This window comes from Cyphomyrmex costatus, unplaced genomic scaffold (genome assembly GCF_001594065.2).
Source record: "Cyphomyrmex costatus isolate MS0001 unplaced genomic scaffold, Ccosl1.0 scaffold61, whole genome shotgun sequence".
NCBI lineage: Eukaryota > Metazoa > Arthropoda > Insecta > Hymenoptera > Formicidae > Cyphomyrmex > Cyphomyrmex costatus.
Genome location: NW_017280167.1, coordinates 262101 through 281294, shown reverse-complemented (window position 1 = coordinate 281294; position 19194 = coordinate 262101). Strand labels below are relative to the sequence as shown.

Sequence of the window (19194 nt, the reverse complement as noted above, 5' to 3'; positions counted from 1 at the left end):
ATAAAGGAGGAATACTAATTGAATGTACGCGAAGCGACTCGTAAACACAGTCAGATAGCCGCAGCATGATTTAACCACGTTGACGTTTACTATGTCAAGCTGATAATCCATAATCACCGGATGTGTCTCACTTCTAAGCTAAGAGTTCAACTGCCTTGACAGTTTAGCGAACGTCACTCAAGTACGAAGAGAACTCGGCACAATTTTTTAAAAGAAGGAAGACCTCCTGGTCTTCTTACGTTAGAGGAGAAATTTATTTTGATTGTAGGAGAATCCCGATTTAGCCAACTCTCTTGATAAGCAAATTTCGGGATATCAATATTGAAATATTTTTTGGAGCACAACAAAAAATTGGGATTTTTTTTATGTATGTCGGATTACAAAAATACTTTGTAATATTGACCAAACTATTTATATATAATAATTATATATAAGTAAAATATTTATTAATAAAATTAAACGATAACTTGTCTATTGTTGCAAGTTAATCGTTGATCAGTTTTATAGTGGAAGACTCTTGCTCGTTTCTATACTGATGTATAGATCCTTTAATCTCGATTCAATTAACTCTTCATCTTTTTCCAGTTCTAAGAATTAGAAGAAGATGAGGTGTATGTTGAAGTACAATTGGTAGAAACGGGCATTAATAAAACTTGTATACTAACAAATTTTAAATCAATTTACGTTATATTATAAATCGTGACAAGCAGCGTCTTTTCGGGATTCCTCTATAGAGAGCTGAAAATCGAGATGTGTAAAACTAGAGAAGGTGATCCCTATTCCGAGGGTCCGTTTCTTGCGGGACCTAATGGACGGATGATTTTTTAAAACGCAGAGCGGACGTCCACGATGACCGCGTGGACATGGGATGCCATGGTGTTTTGTGTAGCCATACATTTTAGCGTAGTTAGATTAAGCTAGTTTCCTCCGGGATAGACTTTGACGTGGTATCGCATTTGAAGGTTTTGTGTGCACAGGTGAAGGTGGTTAAATTCAGCTACATGTGGACGATAAATAACTTCAGCTTTTGTCGCGAGGAGATGGGAGAGGTGCTCAAGTCGTCCACGTTCTCAGCCGGGGCCAACGACAAGTTGAAATGGTAAGAGCTATATTGGTGATTCTATAACGAGAGTCGCGGGAATGGATGGAAATAAATTAATAAAAAGAAAGAGAAAAGAGAAAAAATTGTTTAAGATTCTTTGCATTGCATACGAGCCGAAGCGAGATATAACATGTCCATGCATCAAACATGGGTTCCATATTAAATTGCGCGATGGCGAGATTAGCATGGACATTTGCATCTATTGACACGTTTATTTGGCGCCAAATAGACGAAGTGTGAGCAATGCGCGAATAATAATTACATACAGTCTGTATACAATTCACGCCGGGTTGATTTTGCAAAGTAAAGTGGCGCACTCGTCGTTGTAAATCGCGGCCTTTGTTTGTCGATCCCGGGCATGATTGGTCGATCTCGCCTTGAGTCAGTATGCTTCTCCACGTGAAAAAACAGAAGTGTCGGAAGTCTTAGAAATACGAACCGTCGCGTTTAGCGCTTAAATGAACGGTGAGAATATGAGCCATTGTCTCTTTCGCCGGCCGTACTACTTTTACTACATTCCCGTCTAGTACCGCATACTTTGAGAAAAACGCGTCAATGGGGACGGGACACCGCCGATCTACGGTCGGCTTTCAAATTGAATCAAGACCTTGGGGAGAAGTAAATTTCGAGAGATGCAATTCGCGTCGTACGGGGACGAAACGAGAATCGCCCTCGAGGCGGTAGCGGTCGTGTCAATTGATGCGCTAATTGGTTTCTAGGTGTCTGAGAGTGAATCCTAAGGGCCTGGATGAAGAGAGCAAAGACTACCTGTCGCTGTATCTCCTTCTCGTTTCGTGCAACAAATCTGAAGTCAGAGCAAAGTTCAAATTTTCTATTCTTAATGCCAAAAGAGAAGAAACCAAAGCAATGGGTAAGTCGGCAAAAAAGAAACGTTACGTGCGCAATTAATATATCAACGTGTGTATACGTGCGGATGCAATGCAGGGTATTTTAAAGATTTTCGTCAGCTTGCTGCCACACAATTAAAACGCTACGATTCGACGACGACGAAAGTCAGCTGCGCTGACAGTCCGCGCGTAGCGATAAACCGAAACGTGGTTGAAGAGATGCAGCTTGAACGAGATTTCTTTTGTTTTATTCTTACAGAGAGCCAGCGTGCTTACAGGTTTGTCCAGGGTAAAGATTGGGGTTTCAAAAAGTTCATCAGGAGAGACTTTCTTTTGGACGAGGCCAACGGATTGCTACCGGACGACAAACTCACGATATTCTGTGAGGTATATACCTTTGTATGTCGATTGTCATTATACGCTCTCGTTACTCGCGCACATATCGTCAGCCGAGCCGAGCACTTCTAACTTCGTTATTTTCACAGGTCAGCGTAGTGGCGGACAGTGTAAACATCTCTGGGCAGAGTAATACGATACAATTTAAAGTACCAGAATGCCGACTGCCCGATGATCTCGGGCTTCTGTTCGAGAACCAAAAATTTAGCGACGTAACACTCACTGTCTGCGGAAGAGAGTTTCAAGCACATAAAGCAATTCTGGCAGGTTGGTTTCAGATACGGAAATAGTTTATTGTCTTCATTTTACATACGTAGTATATAAATTCACACGAAATTATATAAACATCCTAAGATGTATCTAGATTGTTAAAAGCATTATTTTCTATTGGTTGTGTTCTCACAAGTACGGTCCTGTGAGATTTAACATTTAATATTGTCTTGATTTTATTATGTGCTTAAATGTACAATTCAATAAGGATATTTTAGACACAGATGATATGTGTAAAACAGTGAATCATTTGAAGATTTTGCTGCAACAGACTAACTTAACCCACATTTTAGGAAAAATACTAATATCACATGTTCGTTATAAATTAACTTATGCCGATAGCTTAACATGATTGGTATTTTTCTTATTTTAAGATTTATTTACTCCATTTTTTTTAATGTGGGCTAGCCCACTGGCATTAAATTGTTTATTTTATGTTTATCCTTATTTAACATTGGCACTCAACAATGATGTGATAATTCATTTTGTTACATTGCGTTATCTGTATCTCTTGTTTGAAAATGCACTATAATAGAATTACTCTGCACAAAAATATAGAACCTTACCTTTTTGGGTAAAATCATGCAGAATAAACTGATAACGCGCGCAAACTGATAACGCGCGTTTTATCTAATGATAAAACTTGAATAATTTTGCAATTGCTATTTACAGCGCGAAGTCCTGTCTTTTCGGCAATGTTCGAACATGAGATGGAGGAGAGAAAGAAAAATCATGTCGATATCACTGATGTGGACCACGAAGTTTTGAGAGAAATGTTGCGATTTATTTACACTGGCAAAGCCGCAAATCTGGAGAAGATGGCGGACGATCTATTAGCCGCGGCGGACAAGTACGCGTTGGAAAGGCTGAAGGTAATGTGCGAAGAAGCACTTTGCACAAGTTTAGCCATTGAGAACGCAGCCGACACCCTCATACTTGCCGATCTCCATAGCGCCGATCAGCTGAAGGCACAAGCGATAGACTTCATCAATACGTAAGTTACCGCAAGAGGGAAGTGTGTTTGTGAAATACGTTACGTCGGCTCATCGGCTAAAAAGATAATTTTGCTCTCCTAACGACCAAGCTTATATTCTTTGGCTGTATTGGTGAACTTGTAATTTGTAATATCACTAATCCTTGCGACTGTTGTTGCAGACACGCGACGGACGTGATGGATACCGTGGGTTTCAAGTCCATGGTGAACTCCCATCCGCACCTGATAGCAGAAGCTTTCCGAGCTTTAGCGACCCAGCAGATCCCACCGATCGGACCGCCCAGGAAACGGGTGAAACAGAGCTGAAAGCAGTCACCGCTGACCCCGGGCACAACCTCCACATCGCCCCCACCACTTTTGCATCCCTCTTGAACCTTTGTGTACAGTGATATAATGAAGTATAGTAGTGCTAAATAAATGTTTCCTAGTGCGCCATTCTCTGGTCTAAAAGAAAAATCGACGACGAGAATCGACGCGAAAATCATTCGATTATCGATGGAGTTTCGATCGAACGAGAGCATTCGGAGATCGATGGAAGGAGAAAGAGAATCGTCTTGTCCATTCGGTTGATCGAGGGCGAGTTTAAAGAAAAGCGCTCCTACACATGCTCGGACTCTTATGTTCAAGTAAGTGTCGGTAGTGAGGAGAACGTGACGCGACTATTACCAGCGTGCTGCTCGTTTCGTCTTCGCGCAACAAGAAGAACGAGATGTCTAAAAGCCTACGTATCCGCATTCACATTCACACATCCTCATCAACAAATCATATTTCTCGGTTGGCCTGAGCGCGAGTCGATTTAATAACACAGCAACAACAACAGCAGCACTATAGTCGCATTGCGCTCGTTTTCTTCAATGCCAATACCGATGCCAATCGATCTCGATGACACGTTGGGACGTGTCATCAGGATCATCATCGTCATCACAGACTTGCTTTTGTTTCCATTTTTATCGAACGAATGTATTGGAAGCAAATGATCGCGCAAGATGTTAAAGATACGCAGTATATAGCCTGAGAGGACCAAGGAAAGGCGAAGAGCTTCTTTCCACGTGACTCGTCTTCACGATTGCCGTAACAACAACGCGCAATACACGAAGAAAGTTGTGATAGACGTCGGCCAGACGATTTAAACATTTTGTTCCTTTGTCGAAAGAAAGAAAGCACGAGGAGGAAAGATGGATCAAACGAATGTCCCCTAGTACCGTACGCTCGACGCGTCGAGCTTGGAGAGAATTAGATACTTTGTTTGTTTTTACCGACAGTAGTGATCTTTTTAGTTCTAGCGCGTCTCAAACTCTTCCAAGACGGAGAAATCATTCTAGTTAGTGTTCTTTTTTTATGATCTCTTTCTCTGAACTACAATTATTATTATATTATTATTACTATTAATGCTATGCAATCTGTGCCCTATGTATTTTTGTATATTTTTGTCTACAAATAGAGACTCATCTCTCCCTCTTTCCTTTTTGCCACGATAAATCCTATTTCTTCCTGTTTCCTCGATCCCCCCCCCCCCCCCCCCCTCCTCCTTTCCCCATCAATAGGCACAGTTTGTCTTGTTTTCTGGAGTATTGCATACTGTAAGCGAAGTGATAGGATCGAATTATTATTATTATTAATGATTATGTTATTATAAATTTAGGGTTGTCCATAATTTATCGGATCTACGTTGAATATACCACGAGGATAATTATTCGTGCACTCCCATATGTATGCTGGATTACATTATGTTCTTTTAGAGACATTATGATCCGCATTTCGAAGTTGGCACGTTATTACGTATTGAATAAATATGGACGAGAAAAATGTGTGAAGAAAGAAAAAGACATATTAAAAAAAATAATGTAAAATAGAAACGTTAGTCAATTATAGTGCGAGTGTTAATTGCTCTTTTCTTATTTCGTGTCGTTAATTTGATGGTCTGCAAAATTGCGTGTAGTTAATGAACTGAATTATGGGCAACCGCAAAGGCGAAAATAATAATCGTTTAGTACCGTGTACTGGCTTCCTGATCCTCCGATCTTTTAGCTTTACCGAAAGCCGAGTTTTAAATATGTGGAATACTTATTACCATTTACACACATCATTAATGATGACAATTAATGCCATACATGTTCTGTGATAAGACCACTTGTAATTACTGCAATTGTATAATCGATCCTTTCTATAGAGACAGACTCCCCCCCAATCCCTCCCCTTTGACGATCCTGGCAGCCAGTGAATTTACTTGTTATATAAAATACATACGATAAGCGACAGTCATTATCCGGACAGTCCCAAACCTAGCGTCACTATCGATTTTAAGATTTTTACACTGTACATATCTGCTGTGTATTTTATAAGAACAGAACAAACTCACGTACGAGGATCCCATACTTTTACAAAACCGTACAATAATCAGTATGTATAATTTATTTCAATTTTACAGACTGCGCTAAACTCATGTTCCTTGAAAACACTATGCTTTAACTTTAAATGTAATATAACGCCGAAAAAATTGATACAGATTAGATGTGCATTCGTTTATAGTACTGACGAATGACATTTATCGCATCAAAGATCAAAGATTGAACCGATGGAAATATAGTTAGGAGAATTTTCCACTGTTTTTCTACGTCGATCTTTTTATTTGAGTCTTAGAATAATATAGGACTTAAATAAGAAAAGGAACAACAAAAGTATATATTAGACACAAAAGCGGTATAGTAGCAATTTAAGGAACATACTTTGGCCGTGCTGATTCATATTTTAAAAATCTGCGACCATTTTCCAATTTCATATCTATTTTTGGGACTGTGCGGCGATTTTTCTTTTGTGAAACACACATAACGTTGAATGTCATTTCCTAGAGAAAACAAAAGACGAAAAAAAAACGGAAAAAATTAAGCGAGAGAAAACATATAAAACTAATTTCGAAACAATTCGTAAAATACAGATAAAAGAACGATACACACAAACACATACAGATGTAGGCGCAATTCCGTATGAAAATTCGCAGCAGGAATAATACAAGCGTATGACTGGATATAATTTGATAAACTATTAAGTACAAGTAAGACAAGTGTTACCTCATCATGATGAAAGCCGGCGCGTGTGGTGATCGAGATCACCACCGCCACTAGCTACTACCGCACGTCCGCTCTCTGATACACACACATACACACACACACAACACACCCATTGTATTGCATTTAAAAATTCGAAGCGTTCTTATGTAAAAAAAAAAAATTAATTGCGGTAGTGGCTGATCCGCGCGAGAAGTGTTACGCGCGCCGCTCATTGAACCCAGCTCATATACGCAGACATTCATTTTCCATTTTACTTTAAGTCATTGCACCACATCAAATAAATGACATTTTCATTATATAACAATGAAGTGTAATTTTTCGTTACCTCTCCACCGTGGTGTCACCGCATTAGTACACTGGATCTCTCAATGTGCGAACATTACGAGATATTATTTGACCGGGCGGTTCAGAAAAAATCTAGAAAATATTTTGGAACATTTATAGAATTAACATCTATACACGATTCCGCTATCAAGAAATGATGAGAGCTATTTTTTTCCTAAATAAATTTACAGATTACGTTTTATTCAGATAACATACATATACACACACATAGATGAATTATTTGTATTTGTGAGAGTATCGTTACATATGCTGAACAATGGGAGACGAAGGAGGCTCGTTGGAATTTTGATGGAGACTCTTTTCTTGGGATTTCGGCGTTCCTGGATACGACGGTGGAGCTTCTGACATGGACGTCTGCCAACAGAGAGATTTTATCATTATTCGAAAATTATTTTTACGTTTGTCTCTAATTATATCGTGGTAAGTTGTAGCAAATACACACATATCTTTATCATAATCGGTAAACTAAAAATGTTAATTTATATACCCTGTTGTAGGGAGACCCATAAAGAGGGGGAGCATTGTCGGAATACGTATTGGTGGACGAAGCGTTGCGAACAGCTTCATTATATGATGGTGGTCTCTCCTGACCTTCAATGGTGCTGCAATATGTCGTTAGGTCACCTTCCTCGTGCACGTGTCTTCTGCGCGTTCGCAATGATGTTTGGAGTGGTCTATCAATAATGAAAATGAATTTAAAGATCATTAGAAGTCTAATAAAAAAAAGATAATTTTGGGAAATTTTTTTGAGAAACTTTACTGAAGATGAATATTATCAATATATGTGTGTAATAAATTTATGAAAGCTTATAAAAATAGCTATGTAGCATACATTTAAACAATTCCCGAAAAGAGCATTCTTTATTAGTCTTTTAAAGAGGTTCCTTAAAATGTTTTGCAAAACTTTAATTATGTATCTCGATGAAAATTTTGAATACATATGAGACAAGTAAAAAGTATATATTAGAAAGAATAATTTTAAAGACCTACCGATTATCTCATTAATTAAAATTTTTAAGTTTTTGATAAAGTAAATTTTGGAAAATAGAACGTGTGTAAAAATGCAATTACAATTCTTTTCATTCATGCTACTGATATGCTGACCTCTCTAATTAATTAAGATTAATATTTTACGGTCTCTGATTTTTTTTGTATAAGATTTAAAGGATCTCTTCTGTAACCTTAACATTGTTATTATTAAATGATTACCGTCAATAAAGAACTTTTGTTATTCTGTAACAACAAAATAGTGATAAATCGTTCTAAATTTAGCGATAACTAATGTTGAGTTTACGACAATTTTGTTGTTAATGAATAGTATCATTTATAGAAGAGAAAAAATTGTTCACTAATAATAATTGTTCAATTATTAAAAATCACAGAAATAAGATCCTAAGAAAAAAATAGATTTGAAAGTGATACTGCATTTATCATGAAATGTCATTAAATTTGATACATTTGCGTTTGTTTGGAGCACCAATAGCGAGTAATAGAAAACATTGATAAAATAAATGTATTGGATGTCTTCATACTTGGTACACAATTTACAGTAAAATGCAATCAATCCTATGATGCCTAATCCGAATAGCATTGCAATTCCAATCTGTGTCATTATTATTAATTGTTGCTGTTCATGCCTGAAATAAATATTGATTGTTAATTATATCTTAATCTACTGGTATTATAACAAGGTATTACATTGGAATAATTTAACCATTGCTTACAAACAATTAAAAGTTCTTTCATACCAGCATGTAGAGCAGTTTGCGCAGATACAGCATGGAACACTGGAACAGCAAATTACACACTTATCTGTAAATTTTAAAGAAAAAAAAAATAGAAATATTTATTAAAGGGTAAAAAATAAATTTTTTATATTTGTTATTATAGTTAAAAAAATTCTGACTTGCAATCGTGAAAAATTTTGATATTAACTTACCGACATATTCAAAGCAGATGCATGACGATTGTTGTTGGACACCACATTGCGTACAATTATTAAAATTATATATTCTTTCCGAAATCTTGGAATATACGTCCATATCTGTTAAAACACAGATTTTTTATCATATAACAAGTTCATTCCGTAAAAAATATCAGTAATACTTTGCACTTATTAATACGACTTGCATTGAAATGTGATAAAATGGAAAATATTTAACATATATTTACAGAAAAATCAAAAACTGTATTCATTATATGAATGCACATTCAGATATAATGTTACATACCTGAGCTCTCAGTCAGACTTATGACGCAAAAGCATAAATATCCAAATAAGAATAAATTCATGATGTCACCTCTATTTATGAACAAACAAAACAGCCATTCATCTGAATTTCACTTACATTAATATAACTCAATTGCATCTTTAATTGATATTATTTAGTATAAAGGTACAATAACGTATTGCTTATTATTAAAAATAGCTTTGTGATAAAACAAGCATATTAAGATAATATAAATTGGTATCCAATGCAAATGTACTTCTGAACTTATATCTTATAAAATCTGATATTTGTACCTCTATAGTAATCTTATCAATATGAATGTCTGATAACATTGGTAATCAACAGGCATCAAACAAAAAGATATTCCCTCATACTGATAGTAGTAAGTTTTTATTCGTCAAATTTTGATAATAAGATATCAGATGGATATATTATCTTTAACAAATTACTCCTGTTACACATATAAATGCATATATATATATGTATATATATATACATATATATATATATAATTATTACAATACATTATTATTATTATAGTTTACTTATAGCACTGCGCATTTATTTAGCAAGTAGGCAAATATGAGAAAACAAAAATATAGGTATTACTTAGATATTTCATACTATATTAGGAAATAAGTAAGTCTCCGGACTTTCATAATTCAGCATATTTTACAATAGAATTCAGAGATATGACAAGCTCCTGAACAATTTCTTTTGTACAATTTCAATTAGTTAGCGTAATTAATGCTTCTACAATATCACCTCTGTGTTCCCTGAGAGTCTGTTCAGCCAAAATCCGACTAATCTCCATCTCTTTCATCTGAAAGAAGGACGACCGTATGTCTCTTAGTCGATTCGGATTCTTTTGGTACTTTCCAAGTACCAAACACGTGGCGAAATACTCACGATTAAATCGACATCCTCCTTCTTAATAGATACTTTGAGCAGCTCCTTCTCCTTCGCCTTCTTTTCTGCAGCCTCTTTGTCGCGCCGATCGCCGATTATGCTGAGGGCCTGTTAGACATTCTTTTTAATGCGAAAATCGAGTTAACTTTCAATTTAACATTTGAAATCGAGCAACGAAAGTGACACGCGTGAACGGGCTGACTTCTAGGTTATCCGGAACAAGCGAGTACTTACGCAGGAAAATCCATCAGACGATGAGATCTCTTTCTCTTCGGCATAATCGGTCACTTTTTCTAAATCAGCTGCACCGCTGTCATACTTGGCCGCTTTCTTCTGCGACTTCTCCTGCTGCACATCGTCCGAATCCCCGTTTACATCGTCATCCGCCATCTTTCGTACGAGGTTAACGTTCGTTAGCGTGCGCTTCACCGCTCCCGCGTCGTATGTCAACAGACACGCGTGGGTGGACATTCCAACATCTAGACGATTTCGATCAAACTCTGATTAGGAGTTAATCGGAATGGATAATTCGAAGACAGAATTATATAAAAGCAAAATTTCTAAGTACACAATGTCTCTGATTTAACCCTTTGTCAAGATATTAATTTTGTTTATATTATAATAGAAAAATAATTTTGTCTATATATTGTAAAAAAATTAATAATTTTATATACGGATAGAATTATTAATTTTTTGTATGTAGTCTAGGTAAACATATTTGATATATTTATATATATAGCATCTCATTAATATAGTTTTTTTTTTAGAATTTTCTTTTAGTTTGGGGCAAAAAGCAAAAGTTAAAGGACAACATCACACGGTATTCCCAAGCGGTCACCCATCCAAGTACTAACCGCGCTCAACGTTGCTTGACTTCAGTGATCGGACGAGAACTGGTACTTTAAAACGTGATATGGAAGTTGCCCGATTACTATACTTACTTAAAGAAGTTTTATGTTATTTCATGAGTTTTATCATTTCAAGAAATACAATTTCTGTCTAGAAATTTTCATAAATTTAAAATATGAAAACTTCTTAAAAATATATTATGTGAATTTTTTTCGTCGCAACGTCCCGCAGTGGCTTCCCCCCCCCCTGCATCATTATGCTCGGTCCCTATATTCCTATGGAAATTGACCAATCATTGGGCGTGTTCAGCGGACTCTACAGTTGAGCGCTCGCTGTTATTGGTGTATTTTTCTAGATCTAAAATTCTGATTGGATGATTTAAAAGAATACACCAATAATAGCGAGCACTCACTTCAACTGTTGAGTCCGCTAAACACGCGTCCATAGCTGAATACAAGAAAAATGTTGGCAACACTGTTTGCACTTTTTACAAGAGCGCGAAAATTATTGTTGACGTGGTTGAACATTGATATAAGGAGGATATAAGGAGGAGAAGTTCTACAATTGTCGTTTATAAATTGCGTTGTTTATTAAATTAAGATGAGTAAAAAACTAAATAATTTGATCAGCCAAAAAAATCAAGCACAGCTGCAAGAATTTGTGCGGGAAGCCTCAACTGAGGAGGTAAGGAATGCAGTTCACGAATGTAAAACACGCTTTTTTATTTATATATTAATTCTGTGAAATTAAGTTAAAATTCTTCGTAAGAAAATTAGTCCGAAACAGTGTTAGAAAAATAATTTATTTCAGCTCACAAAGATAATATCGAACGAAATTTGCAATGCAGATATTTCCAAGATATTGGATGAAGTCCTGCAGGTGTGCTCTGAGTCAGAGAGTTTATATGCCAAGAGAGTCAAATTAGTGGAGTCTGCTCTGAAAGCTTTAGGCAAAGCCAAAGTTACAATTAATCATGCAAACGAAATCGTGAATCGGATAGTGTTAGACTTCCCTAAATATCCAAAGCTACATCTGATCAAATTGGTTGACTTTTGTCTTACCAGTATTCGCAATAATGACGACGAATTTAGAAGGTATATGATTACTTCACGCCCTTATTTTGACAAAATAAAAAAATACAGTATGTTTCAGTTGGAAGGACTTATTGCCTGTCTTACTGGAAGTGTTGGAGGAAAAAAAATATATTACTTATATGAATGGCGAGGTTACTGGTTCTAAATACAAGTCCATTATTGTTAATAATCTATGCAACAGTGAATGGGACACGCAGATAATGCCATCGTTGGCAAGAATGTTTAGGTATCTATTCTTCCAGTTCTTAATAAAATAAATGTATGAATTGAGAGATAAATTTATGATTTCATTATGCTTAGAGATATATCTTTGGAAAAGGAGGATCACGCTATGGTAATTACAGTATTTTGTACAAAACTACAAGATATATCTCTTGATGAAATACCTCCTTTTGTCTACCAGTCATTGAGATTATGTACCAATCAGGATAATAAATATCTCTTAGAAGCTTTGCGGAAGTATTTCACACTGCGCTTCTCGCAAACTAATAGTACTGACACTTTTGAATCTATAGGTAAGAAAAATAAAGACATAATTTTTATTTATGTATTACAATGTATTGTATAATTATATATAATGTTATAACAGTAATAATAATAATATATAATTATATGTTGTTATATAATACAACTATATTACATTATAAACATAAAAACATGGTTAATATAGTTGTATTTAAAGGAATTGAAATTTGATTTTCCTAATTCTTTATGAATGATATCTCTAAAGTATACATAAATGTACAACACATTTTTTCTTTTAAATCTCAATTTTTAATTACTGATTTACAGATGTAGTAAATCCCAAGGAAGTTCGAGACGTTGAAAGTACAGTATTATATCATATATCTCAATCTGCCGAATTAAATCACCAACATATAAGAGACTATATTAAATATTTTAAAAGTATTTCAAACATTCCTGAAGCTGTATTAGAACCTTTTATGCTTTCTGTACTGCTTACAGTTGCTTCTATTGATGAAAATCAGGTGATGATATATTAATTTATTAATGAAATTATATTATGTAACTGTCTTCATGTTTATAATTTAATGTAGTATTATATTATAACAACATATAATTATATATTTATTTTTTAAATATAATTATATAATATTGCTCAACTATGATATCGTAGATTTTTGAAATGCTGCGAGCAATTATTAACAAGCGAAACGAAATTGACAGTAAACAGAAACATAGCGCATGGTTGAGAAAATTAATTCCTGATTCTTGTAGTATAATGAATGTAATAGGAAACGTCATCGAAGCAAGGTAAATATGCAACAGAGATTACACTTATTATAAATACATTGATATCAAACCTTTTAATACATACAACAATTTAATTATACAGTAACAAGGATCGTCACTTAGTATTGAAAGGACTCGTAGATCTCGCATTTGTTCTTATGGCTGTAGAGAATAAAACAAAAACGGATATCCATCCTTTATGGCGAATTGGTACAAAGATACTTCAAAAGATCATGAGGAAGCATCACGAAACAGTTGCAACCATATTTCAAATGTTGATTGACAAAATAATCGCGAGTAGATCCTCTATTTCTCAATATACTGGTAGGATTTCTGTAAAAATATTTTTATTTATTAGTTATTAATTATTTATTGTATTTATTAGTTAGCAAATTATTGTAAATCTTATTATTCCTCATTTAATTATTGGCTAATATTGTTTGTTTATAGATTGTTTAGCATATATGTGCCGTAAATTAACGGTTCTAGTGTTAGACCATCAAGAGTCTATAATAATGCTTTTTGATCAGATCTCATCTATACCTGGAGAGATTGCCATTTTTATTGTTTCTGCAATATTTCCATTGGTACAAGTCTCAGTCAGTATAAGAGAGCATTTGGTCTTGACGTTGAGACAAGCTCTCTATAGAAAGGGTACTTTTAATCGACAAATGGCGGTCAGTGGAATTTTGGAAATGTTGAGGAATCTGAAAATACACTCTCTGAGCGGCCTCGCGATGAGTTCGAGTCAATATGCCAATTCGTCATCGACTGGCACAAGTTCCACATCCATTTTGACTCAGGTTTTATTAATCACATTTACAACAGTCGGTTAAACTTTTGCAACTTTAAAATGATTAATTATTTTGTATGATTATTTCGTAGGTGACGTTAGAAAGAGGTACTCAAGCAAGAGGACCTACTTCGAGATATAATAGAACTTTATGTTACGATGTTTTGGGTATTTTAAAAAGATGTTTTACTCATGAATGCGAAGTTCGATTACACTTATACAATGGTACGATATTAGAGAAAAAACTACGCTATACTTGTAATGTTAAAAGATTAAAGTAACTGTCAGTAGTCATCAATTTCAATTTGATTTATCTTCTAGGTTTATATGAAGCCGTATTGAAAAATATTGAGATAACAGAATATGTATTAGAGATGTTATTACCACACTTCAAAACTTTCTTTGAAACTGACGAGAACGTCGTGGTGCCAGTTAAACTGGAATTGTGTACAGCTGTACAAGGGGACCAAATTATACTGCAGGAACCTTTGGCAGAATTGGTACTCGTACTGCAAAAGATTTACATCAAATCGGCTCTAATAAAATCATCCTTTGTAAATGAATTGGCTATTATCTTGGAATCTCTCTGTAGGCGGATGCCGCGACTTGAGGTAGAACATCTAAGTCTGGTGAGTTTAGAAAATTAGACTTAATAAAATTCAAGTTTATTTGTAATTATATGTAATTATATTTTTGATGCTATTTAATTATATTTTTAATCTCAATAGGATGACAAGCTTGATTTAAGCAACTCTAGTATCAAATCTCAAGAAAAATTGCAGAGTGTTTTGTTAGCGATCAAAATTTATGAGGCCCTAATATCCTTTAGAATCAGTGCCTGGTCTGTAAACTGTACAGATACAGCACAAAATATTAAAAATTTGTTCAAAGGATATACAAGATTAGTCGAATTTACTAAGGTAATAAAAATATATGTTGTGTATATTTATAATTAATATAAGTGTATTTACAATAAAAAAATATAATTTTATTATTTTTCAATTCTATAGCACATACCAAAGGTTAAAAAGGGAGAAGGAAAAAATAAAAGGACACAAAACGACCCGAATAATACAAGTGTAAAGAAAGCTGGCCGACCAGGTATCATAAAATTACCGCCCAGTATTATAGATTTGTTTATAGTGCACAAAAGTCTGTCACTTTTCTATTTAAAATCTATTCCCTGGGCATCTAAGGATCAAGTAATTGTGTTAATAGATAATCATGATTTTTATCATTATATTTTGCAAACGTTATTGCAAATTTTACAAAATATTAAACTGTTAACGGAATACAATTTGCGGAAGCATAAAGAACAGTATATGAAGACCTACTTTGAAATTGGAAAGTAAGTGTTCTTTTATGTAGAGACCTAGTATTTTATCGTTCATTTCGCCGTGCATTTTTCAGGCATTTTTCCTCCCCTCTGCCTTTTATATAGATATGTCAAGAAAAATAGAACGATGTTTGTATCAATTGTGAATTAATTTTGATTTATGCATAACGCGCATGATGCATAATTTTTTTCTTGTTATTCATCAAATATTGAAGATAGAGAGAGGACTTCTCTATTGTTTTCTATTGAAAAATTTTATCAGTGATGCCTATTTTACTTTTTCTGAGTATTATTTTCCTATTATCTTTAAAAATAATGCAAATAATATTTTTAAATGTTATCTTGTAATTATCGTGCGCGATCGCAGTTTGATTTTTTAAATTCCCCTAAAATGGGAGAACAGAGACGAGATGCATAGCGAGTATTCTGCACTAAACTTCACATTGATTTACATTGTTTTGATATATGCCGAAATGAACAGCAAAGTGAACGGTGAAATTTCAATCATCTTTATAAAAGCTTAGAAAAATATTAAAAATGTAAGTATGTGATCCAAAAATATAAGTATGTAATACAGACTAAATTTTTTCTTTTTCTGACAGATTATTATACTATCACGTTGTACTGGATTTAAACAAAATTCTTGATACAGACGAACAAGGAACTATATTAGCATTAGAATGTTTCAAAGAATTATGTTATTTAATATGTACCTACTTCTCTTCTGCATTGTCACAGTTTCTTAATGTTATTATTCGTAAGTGTTTAAAATATTAGAATAAGGTAGTGTTTCTGTCATAATGTAATATTTTTTTGCAGCTAATGAGTCAACTCAAACAGAAAATCTTAACTTACAATTGGAGAACATAATTGCTGCTGTATGTACAAGTTTCAGGACATTCTTTAGCAAGAAAGAGGAACATGAAGAGAATTCTAAACAGATACTTAGCATATTATTGGATATTATATACCAATTGATGCAACAAATAAATTTTTATGAAACAAATAGCGATGAAGTTAGTATTTTTTTGTAACTATTTTTATTCGATAAAAATAGGAAGCATATAACGAAATACTATTAAAAATCTGTTACATAAGGTATTTGAATCGATGATGAAATTCACACAATTGGAAGATATGAATCCTCAAGTTTCTTTAACTATTTTCCAAATTCTGTTATTGATAGAAGAACGTCATAAGGAATATGGGGAATTGTTAATCGATATCTCTGTCGCATTGTGCGAGAAAATAGGTACCGTCGACCAGGTATGTAATGAATATAAGTACACAATGTATAATGTACTGTCGATTATTGTTTTATAATAAAATAAAAAATGTATGAAATATGTATCTTAAAGTTTAACAGAAAATATTTTTTGCAAGATGAAAAGCATTAATTAAAGAGTATTAGATACTTTTTCGTCGAAATTATTTTTACATTAAATCACTTTTTTTTAATTTAAGTAAATTAGCTACAAATTTTTTATTTTTTCTGGTTGAAAATTCTTTTATTTTCTAAAATAGTCTATAGATTAGTTTTAGAAAAATATTTCATAGCTCTGGTCCATTTTTTTGAAATTAAACAAATGTTAATCACAACTGCACTAAATGAAACGCGTATTTACTTTCAAAATAATAAGAAATTTGTGTAAGCTAATTGATAGTATTTTTCTGATAGTGTTTTACTGGAATATACATAATTTTATACGTGGTTTTAAATTTTTAGTTAGTAGTATTATTATAACATTATAACATTAATATCTTGTTGTGACATAAAAATAGATTTCTCTTTAAATATTCATTATTATTTATTTATAGACTGAAGTACTGGAAAATAAAAAATTCAAAATTATCCATGAAGAGACAGCGGATAAACTTTACAATTTAATAAATAACTCTATAAAAGAGAAATTGGATAATATTTCCTGGTTATTAGTGCGTCTTAAGGCCGAGCAAAATGTTGTTTGTCCGCCTGGCACAGATCTTGAAGAATGTACGTATAATTTCCATATTCATATCGCTTACAAACTTTTGCACTTATTTTCTTGTAATAATATTAAAATTCCTGGACACAGATCAGGAAAAAGTGAGAACACAAGAACGCAGTTTGTGCAGACAGCTGTCGCACATTATACAAATACTTTATATAATAGCTAACGTCGCTGTCAAACCAGGATTATCTACGGATATTATGTTCAAAAATTTACAAGTTGTGTACAATCTACTTAGTAATCTTACAAAATATTTCTATGGAAAATCCAGTAAACAAAATGCAGCATTTCAGTCAGTGAAGTAAGAGAATTTGTCTGTAAACTTCATAAATTTTAATAGATTAATTATTTTTATTTTTTTTAATTACTGTTTATATAATAAATTAATTTTATATTTTTATTGATCTCTTTTTAAAAAAATATAAATTTTTTGTATAATTTCAGATTTATTCAAGTAATTCAATCAGCTGGGAAATCATTAAAATCTGTATTTTATAATTTAATAACCTATATTGAGGTATTTATTTAAAATATGATTTAATCTTGTATCACATAAAAATAGTAATACGTGTTCGTATTATATAGGAACATCAAAATGCAAAAAAATCGAAGACTGATTCACTTATACAAAGAAACAAGATTTTGAAAGAGACCCGAGTTATACCCCGTGTGATATGTGAAATAGAACAATTTCACAAGGAGATTTTATCGCTTGATAAGAAGACCGGTGTAAGTATTTAGTAATATTTAAAGAAAAGAAATGGATATATGTACAGGGTATGTGTTTATTATTTGGAAAAATTAAAAAAACCTAGAATTTTTAGGGAATCTTTTTTTACTTTTAAAGATCAGAATTTTTAAAGAATTTTATTCATACTTAGAGAAACTTTTGGTATTTTATTAATTTTGTTTCTTTCTGAAAATGGTTTTTCTCTAATTATTTTGTCTCAATAATTTAAAAAAATTGTTTAATCTTAAAATTTTGAATGAGAAAATATTTGGAAAATTTTTCTCAGAGAATTTTTTTACAAAAGATTTCAATGCCCTACAGTAAATATCCTAGTTTATTTAAAATCGGAGATAAATTTATATATGAAAAGAGACGTTGGTATGTATATTTTAGATTCCACTTGAGATTTACATAAAGCATAGTATAACGCGCGATTTTCGTATAAAAAGCACACAGTTAATAGAAGCACTGGACAGGCTGAATATAAGCATGGTAAGGAAAAGGTGAAAAATATTGTTTAAAGTTTAGCATTTTCTAATTTTTTATAATTATCACATTGTATTTATTAGCTGGATACACAGAATTCTCGCCACAGTAATGACGCATCTAATGCAGATATAAATGACATGTCTATCGAATCACGTAGAGAAACACAATCTTCAAAACGATCTAGGAAAAAAGATGCGTCCTCAAAATCGCCGGAATTCCCGCCTTCAAAACGTTCAAGAAGATCATCTGAATCTTAAAACTACAAGTGCCTTGTTTTAAAATTATATATAACTTTTGTCTCTCATTTTGATATGAAGTTTAATTTTACACTTCTGTATAATTTTTTTTTATACAAGTTTTGAATTATATTACGAGTTGTATGTAAAGAACATGTTTATTAAATATAAATATTCTATTATAATGTTGCATTAAGTATAATAAATTAAGGTATAATTATTTGCATTAATTTACCATATTAATCATAGAATTAGTAAT

General features: G+C 33.2%; 3 protein-coding genes across 5 annotated transcripts in view; 2 read left to right on the top strand and 1 right to left on the bottom strand.

Moving 5' to 3' along the window:
- Nucleotides 1-4978, top strand: part of rdx (BTB/POZ and MATH domain-containing protein rdx) — an 88246-nt gene extending 83268 nt beyond the window's left edge. For 2 of the 3 annotated variants that reach the window (XM_018547236.1, XM_018547234.1), the window contains 6 exons: nt 978-1099; nt 1822-1973; nt 2210-2349; nt 2436-2613; nt 3289-3610; nt 3772-4978. In XM_018547236.1, coding sequence (XP_018402738.1) covers nt 978-1099; nt 1822-1973; nt 2210-2349; nt 2436-2613; nt 3289-3610; nt 3772-3916 — 1059 coding nt within the window. In that variant the 3' untranslated portion in view covers nt 3917-4978. The remainder of the gene's footprint in view (nt 1-977; nt 1100-1821; nt 1974-2209; nt 2350-2435; nt 2614-3288; nt 3611-3771) is intronic. The other variant, XM_018547235.1, reaches the window with a different exon arrangement.
- A 2270-nt stretch (nt 4979-7248) lies between these two features.
- Nucleotides 7249-10570, bottom strand: LOC108779712 (uncharacterized). Its single transcript, XM_018547175.1, has 6 exons — nt 10398-10570; nt 10164-10271; nt 9995-10077; nt 8556-8660; nt 7511-7697; nt 7249-7377 (listed from the first exon to the last, which is right to left on the bottom strand). Exons 1-6 carry the CDS (start codon nt 10551-10553, stop codon nt 7264-7266), a joined length of 753 nt encoding a protein of 250 aa, XP_018402677.1. The 5' UTR covers nt 10554-10570; the 3' UTR covers nt 7249-7263.
- A 1042-nt stretch (nt 10571-11612) lies between these two features.
- On the top strand, nt 11613-18992 carry FANCI (Fanconi anemia complementation group I). The gene is made up of 21 exons (XM_018547165.1): nt 11613-11696; nt 11823-12106; nt 12165-12257; nt 12407-12621; nt 12899-13095; nt 13245-13381; nt 13464-13684; nt 13811-14163; nt 14246-14378; nt 14475-14782; nt 14882-15073; nt 15164-15501; nt 16092-16246; nt 16309-16505; nt 16588-16755; nt 17308-17482; nt 17565-17781; nt 17925-17997; nt 18066-18209; nt 18604-18702; nt 18780-18992. The coding sequence occupies exons 1-21, from the start codon at nt 11613-11615 to the stop codon at nt 18954-18956; spliced, it is 3960 nt and encodes a 1319-aa protein (XP_018402667.1). The 3' UTR covers nt 18957-18992.
- The last annotated feature ends 202 nt before the right edge of the window (nt 18993-19194 follow it).

Excerpts from the sequence above, each read along its gene's own strand:
- LOC108779712 (XM_018547175.1), bottom strand. The coding sequence starts at position 10,553 with ATGGCGGATGACGATGTAAACGGGGATTCGGACGATGTGCAGCAGGAG. Across the intron at positions 10,272-10,397 it reads CGTCTGATGGATTTTCCTGC|GCCCTCAGCATAATCGGCGA; the intron begins GTAAGTACTCGC and ends AATGTCTAACAG. Across the intron at positions 10,078-10,163 it reads AGGAGGATGTCGATTTAATC|ATGAAAGAGATGGAGATTAG; the intron begins GTGAGTATTTCG and ends TCCTTCTTTCAG.
- FANCI (XM_018547165.1), top strand. The coding sequence starts at position 11,613 with ATGAGTAAAAAACTAAATAATTTGATCAGCCAAAAAAATCAAGCACAG. Across the intron at positions 13,382-13,463 it reads GGAAACGTCATCGAAGCAAG|TAACAAGGATCGTCACTTAG; the intron begins GTAAATATGCAA and ends TTAATTATACAG. Across the intron at positions 16,247-16,308 it reads GTTTCTTAATGTTATTATTC|CTAATGAGTCAACTCAAACA; the intron begins GTAAGTGTTTAA and ends ATTTTTTTGCAG.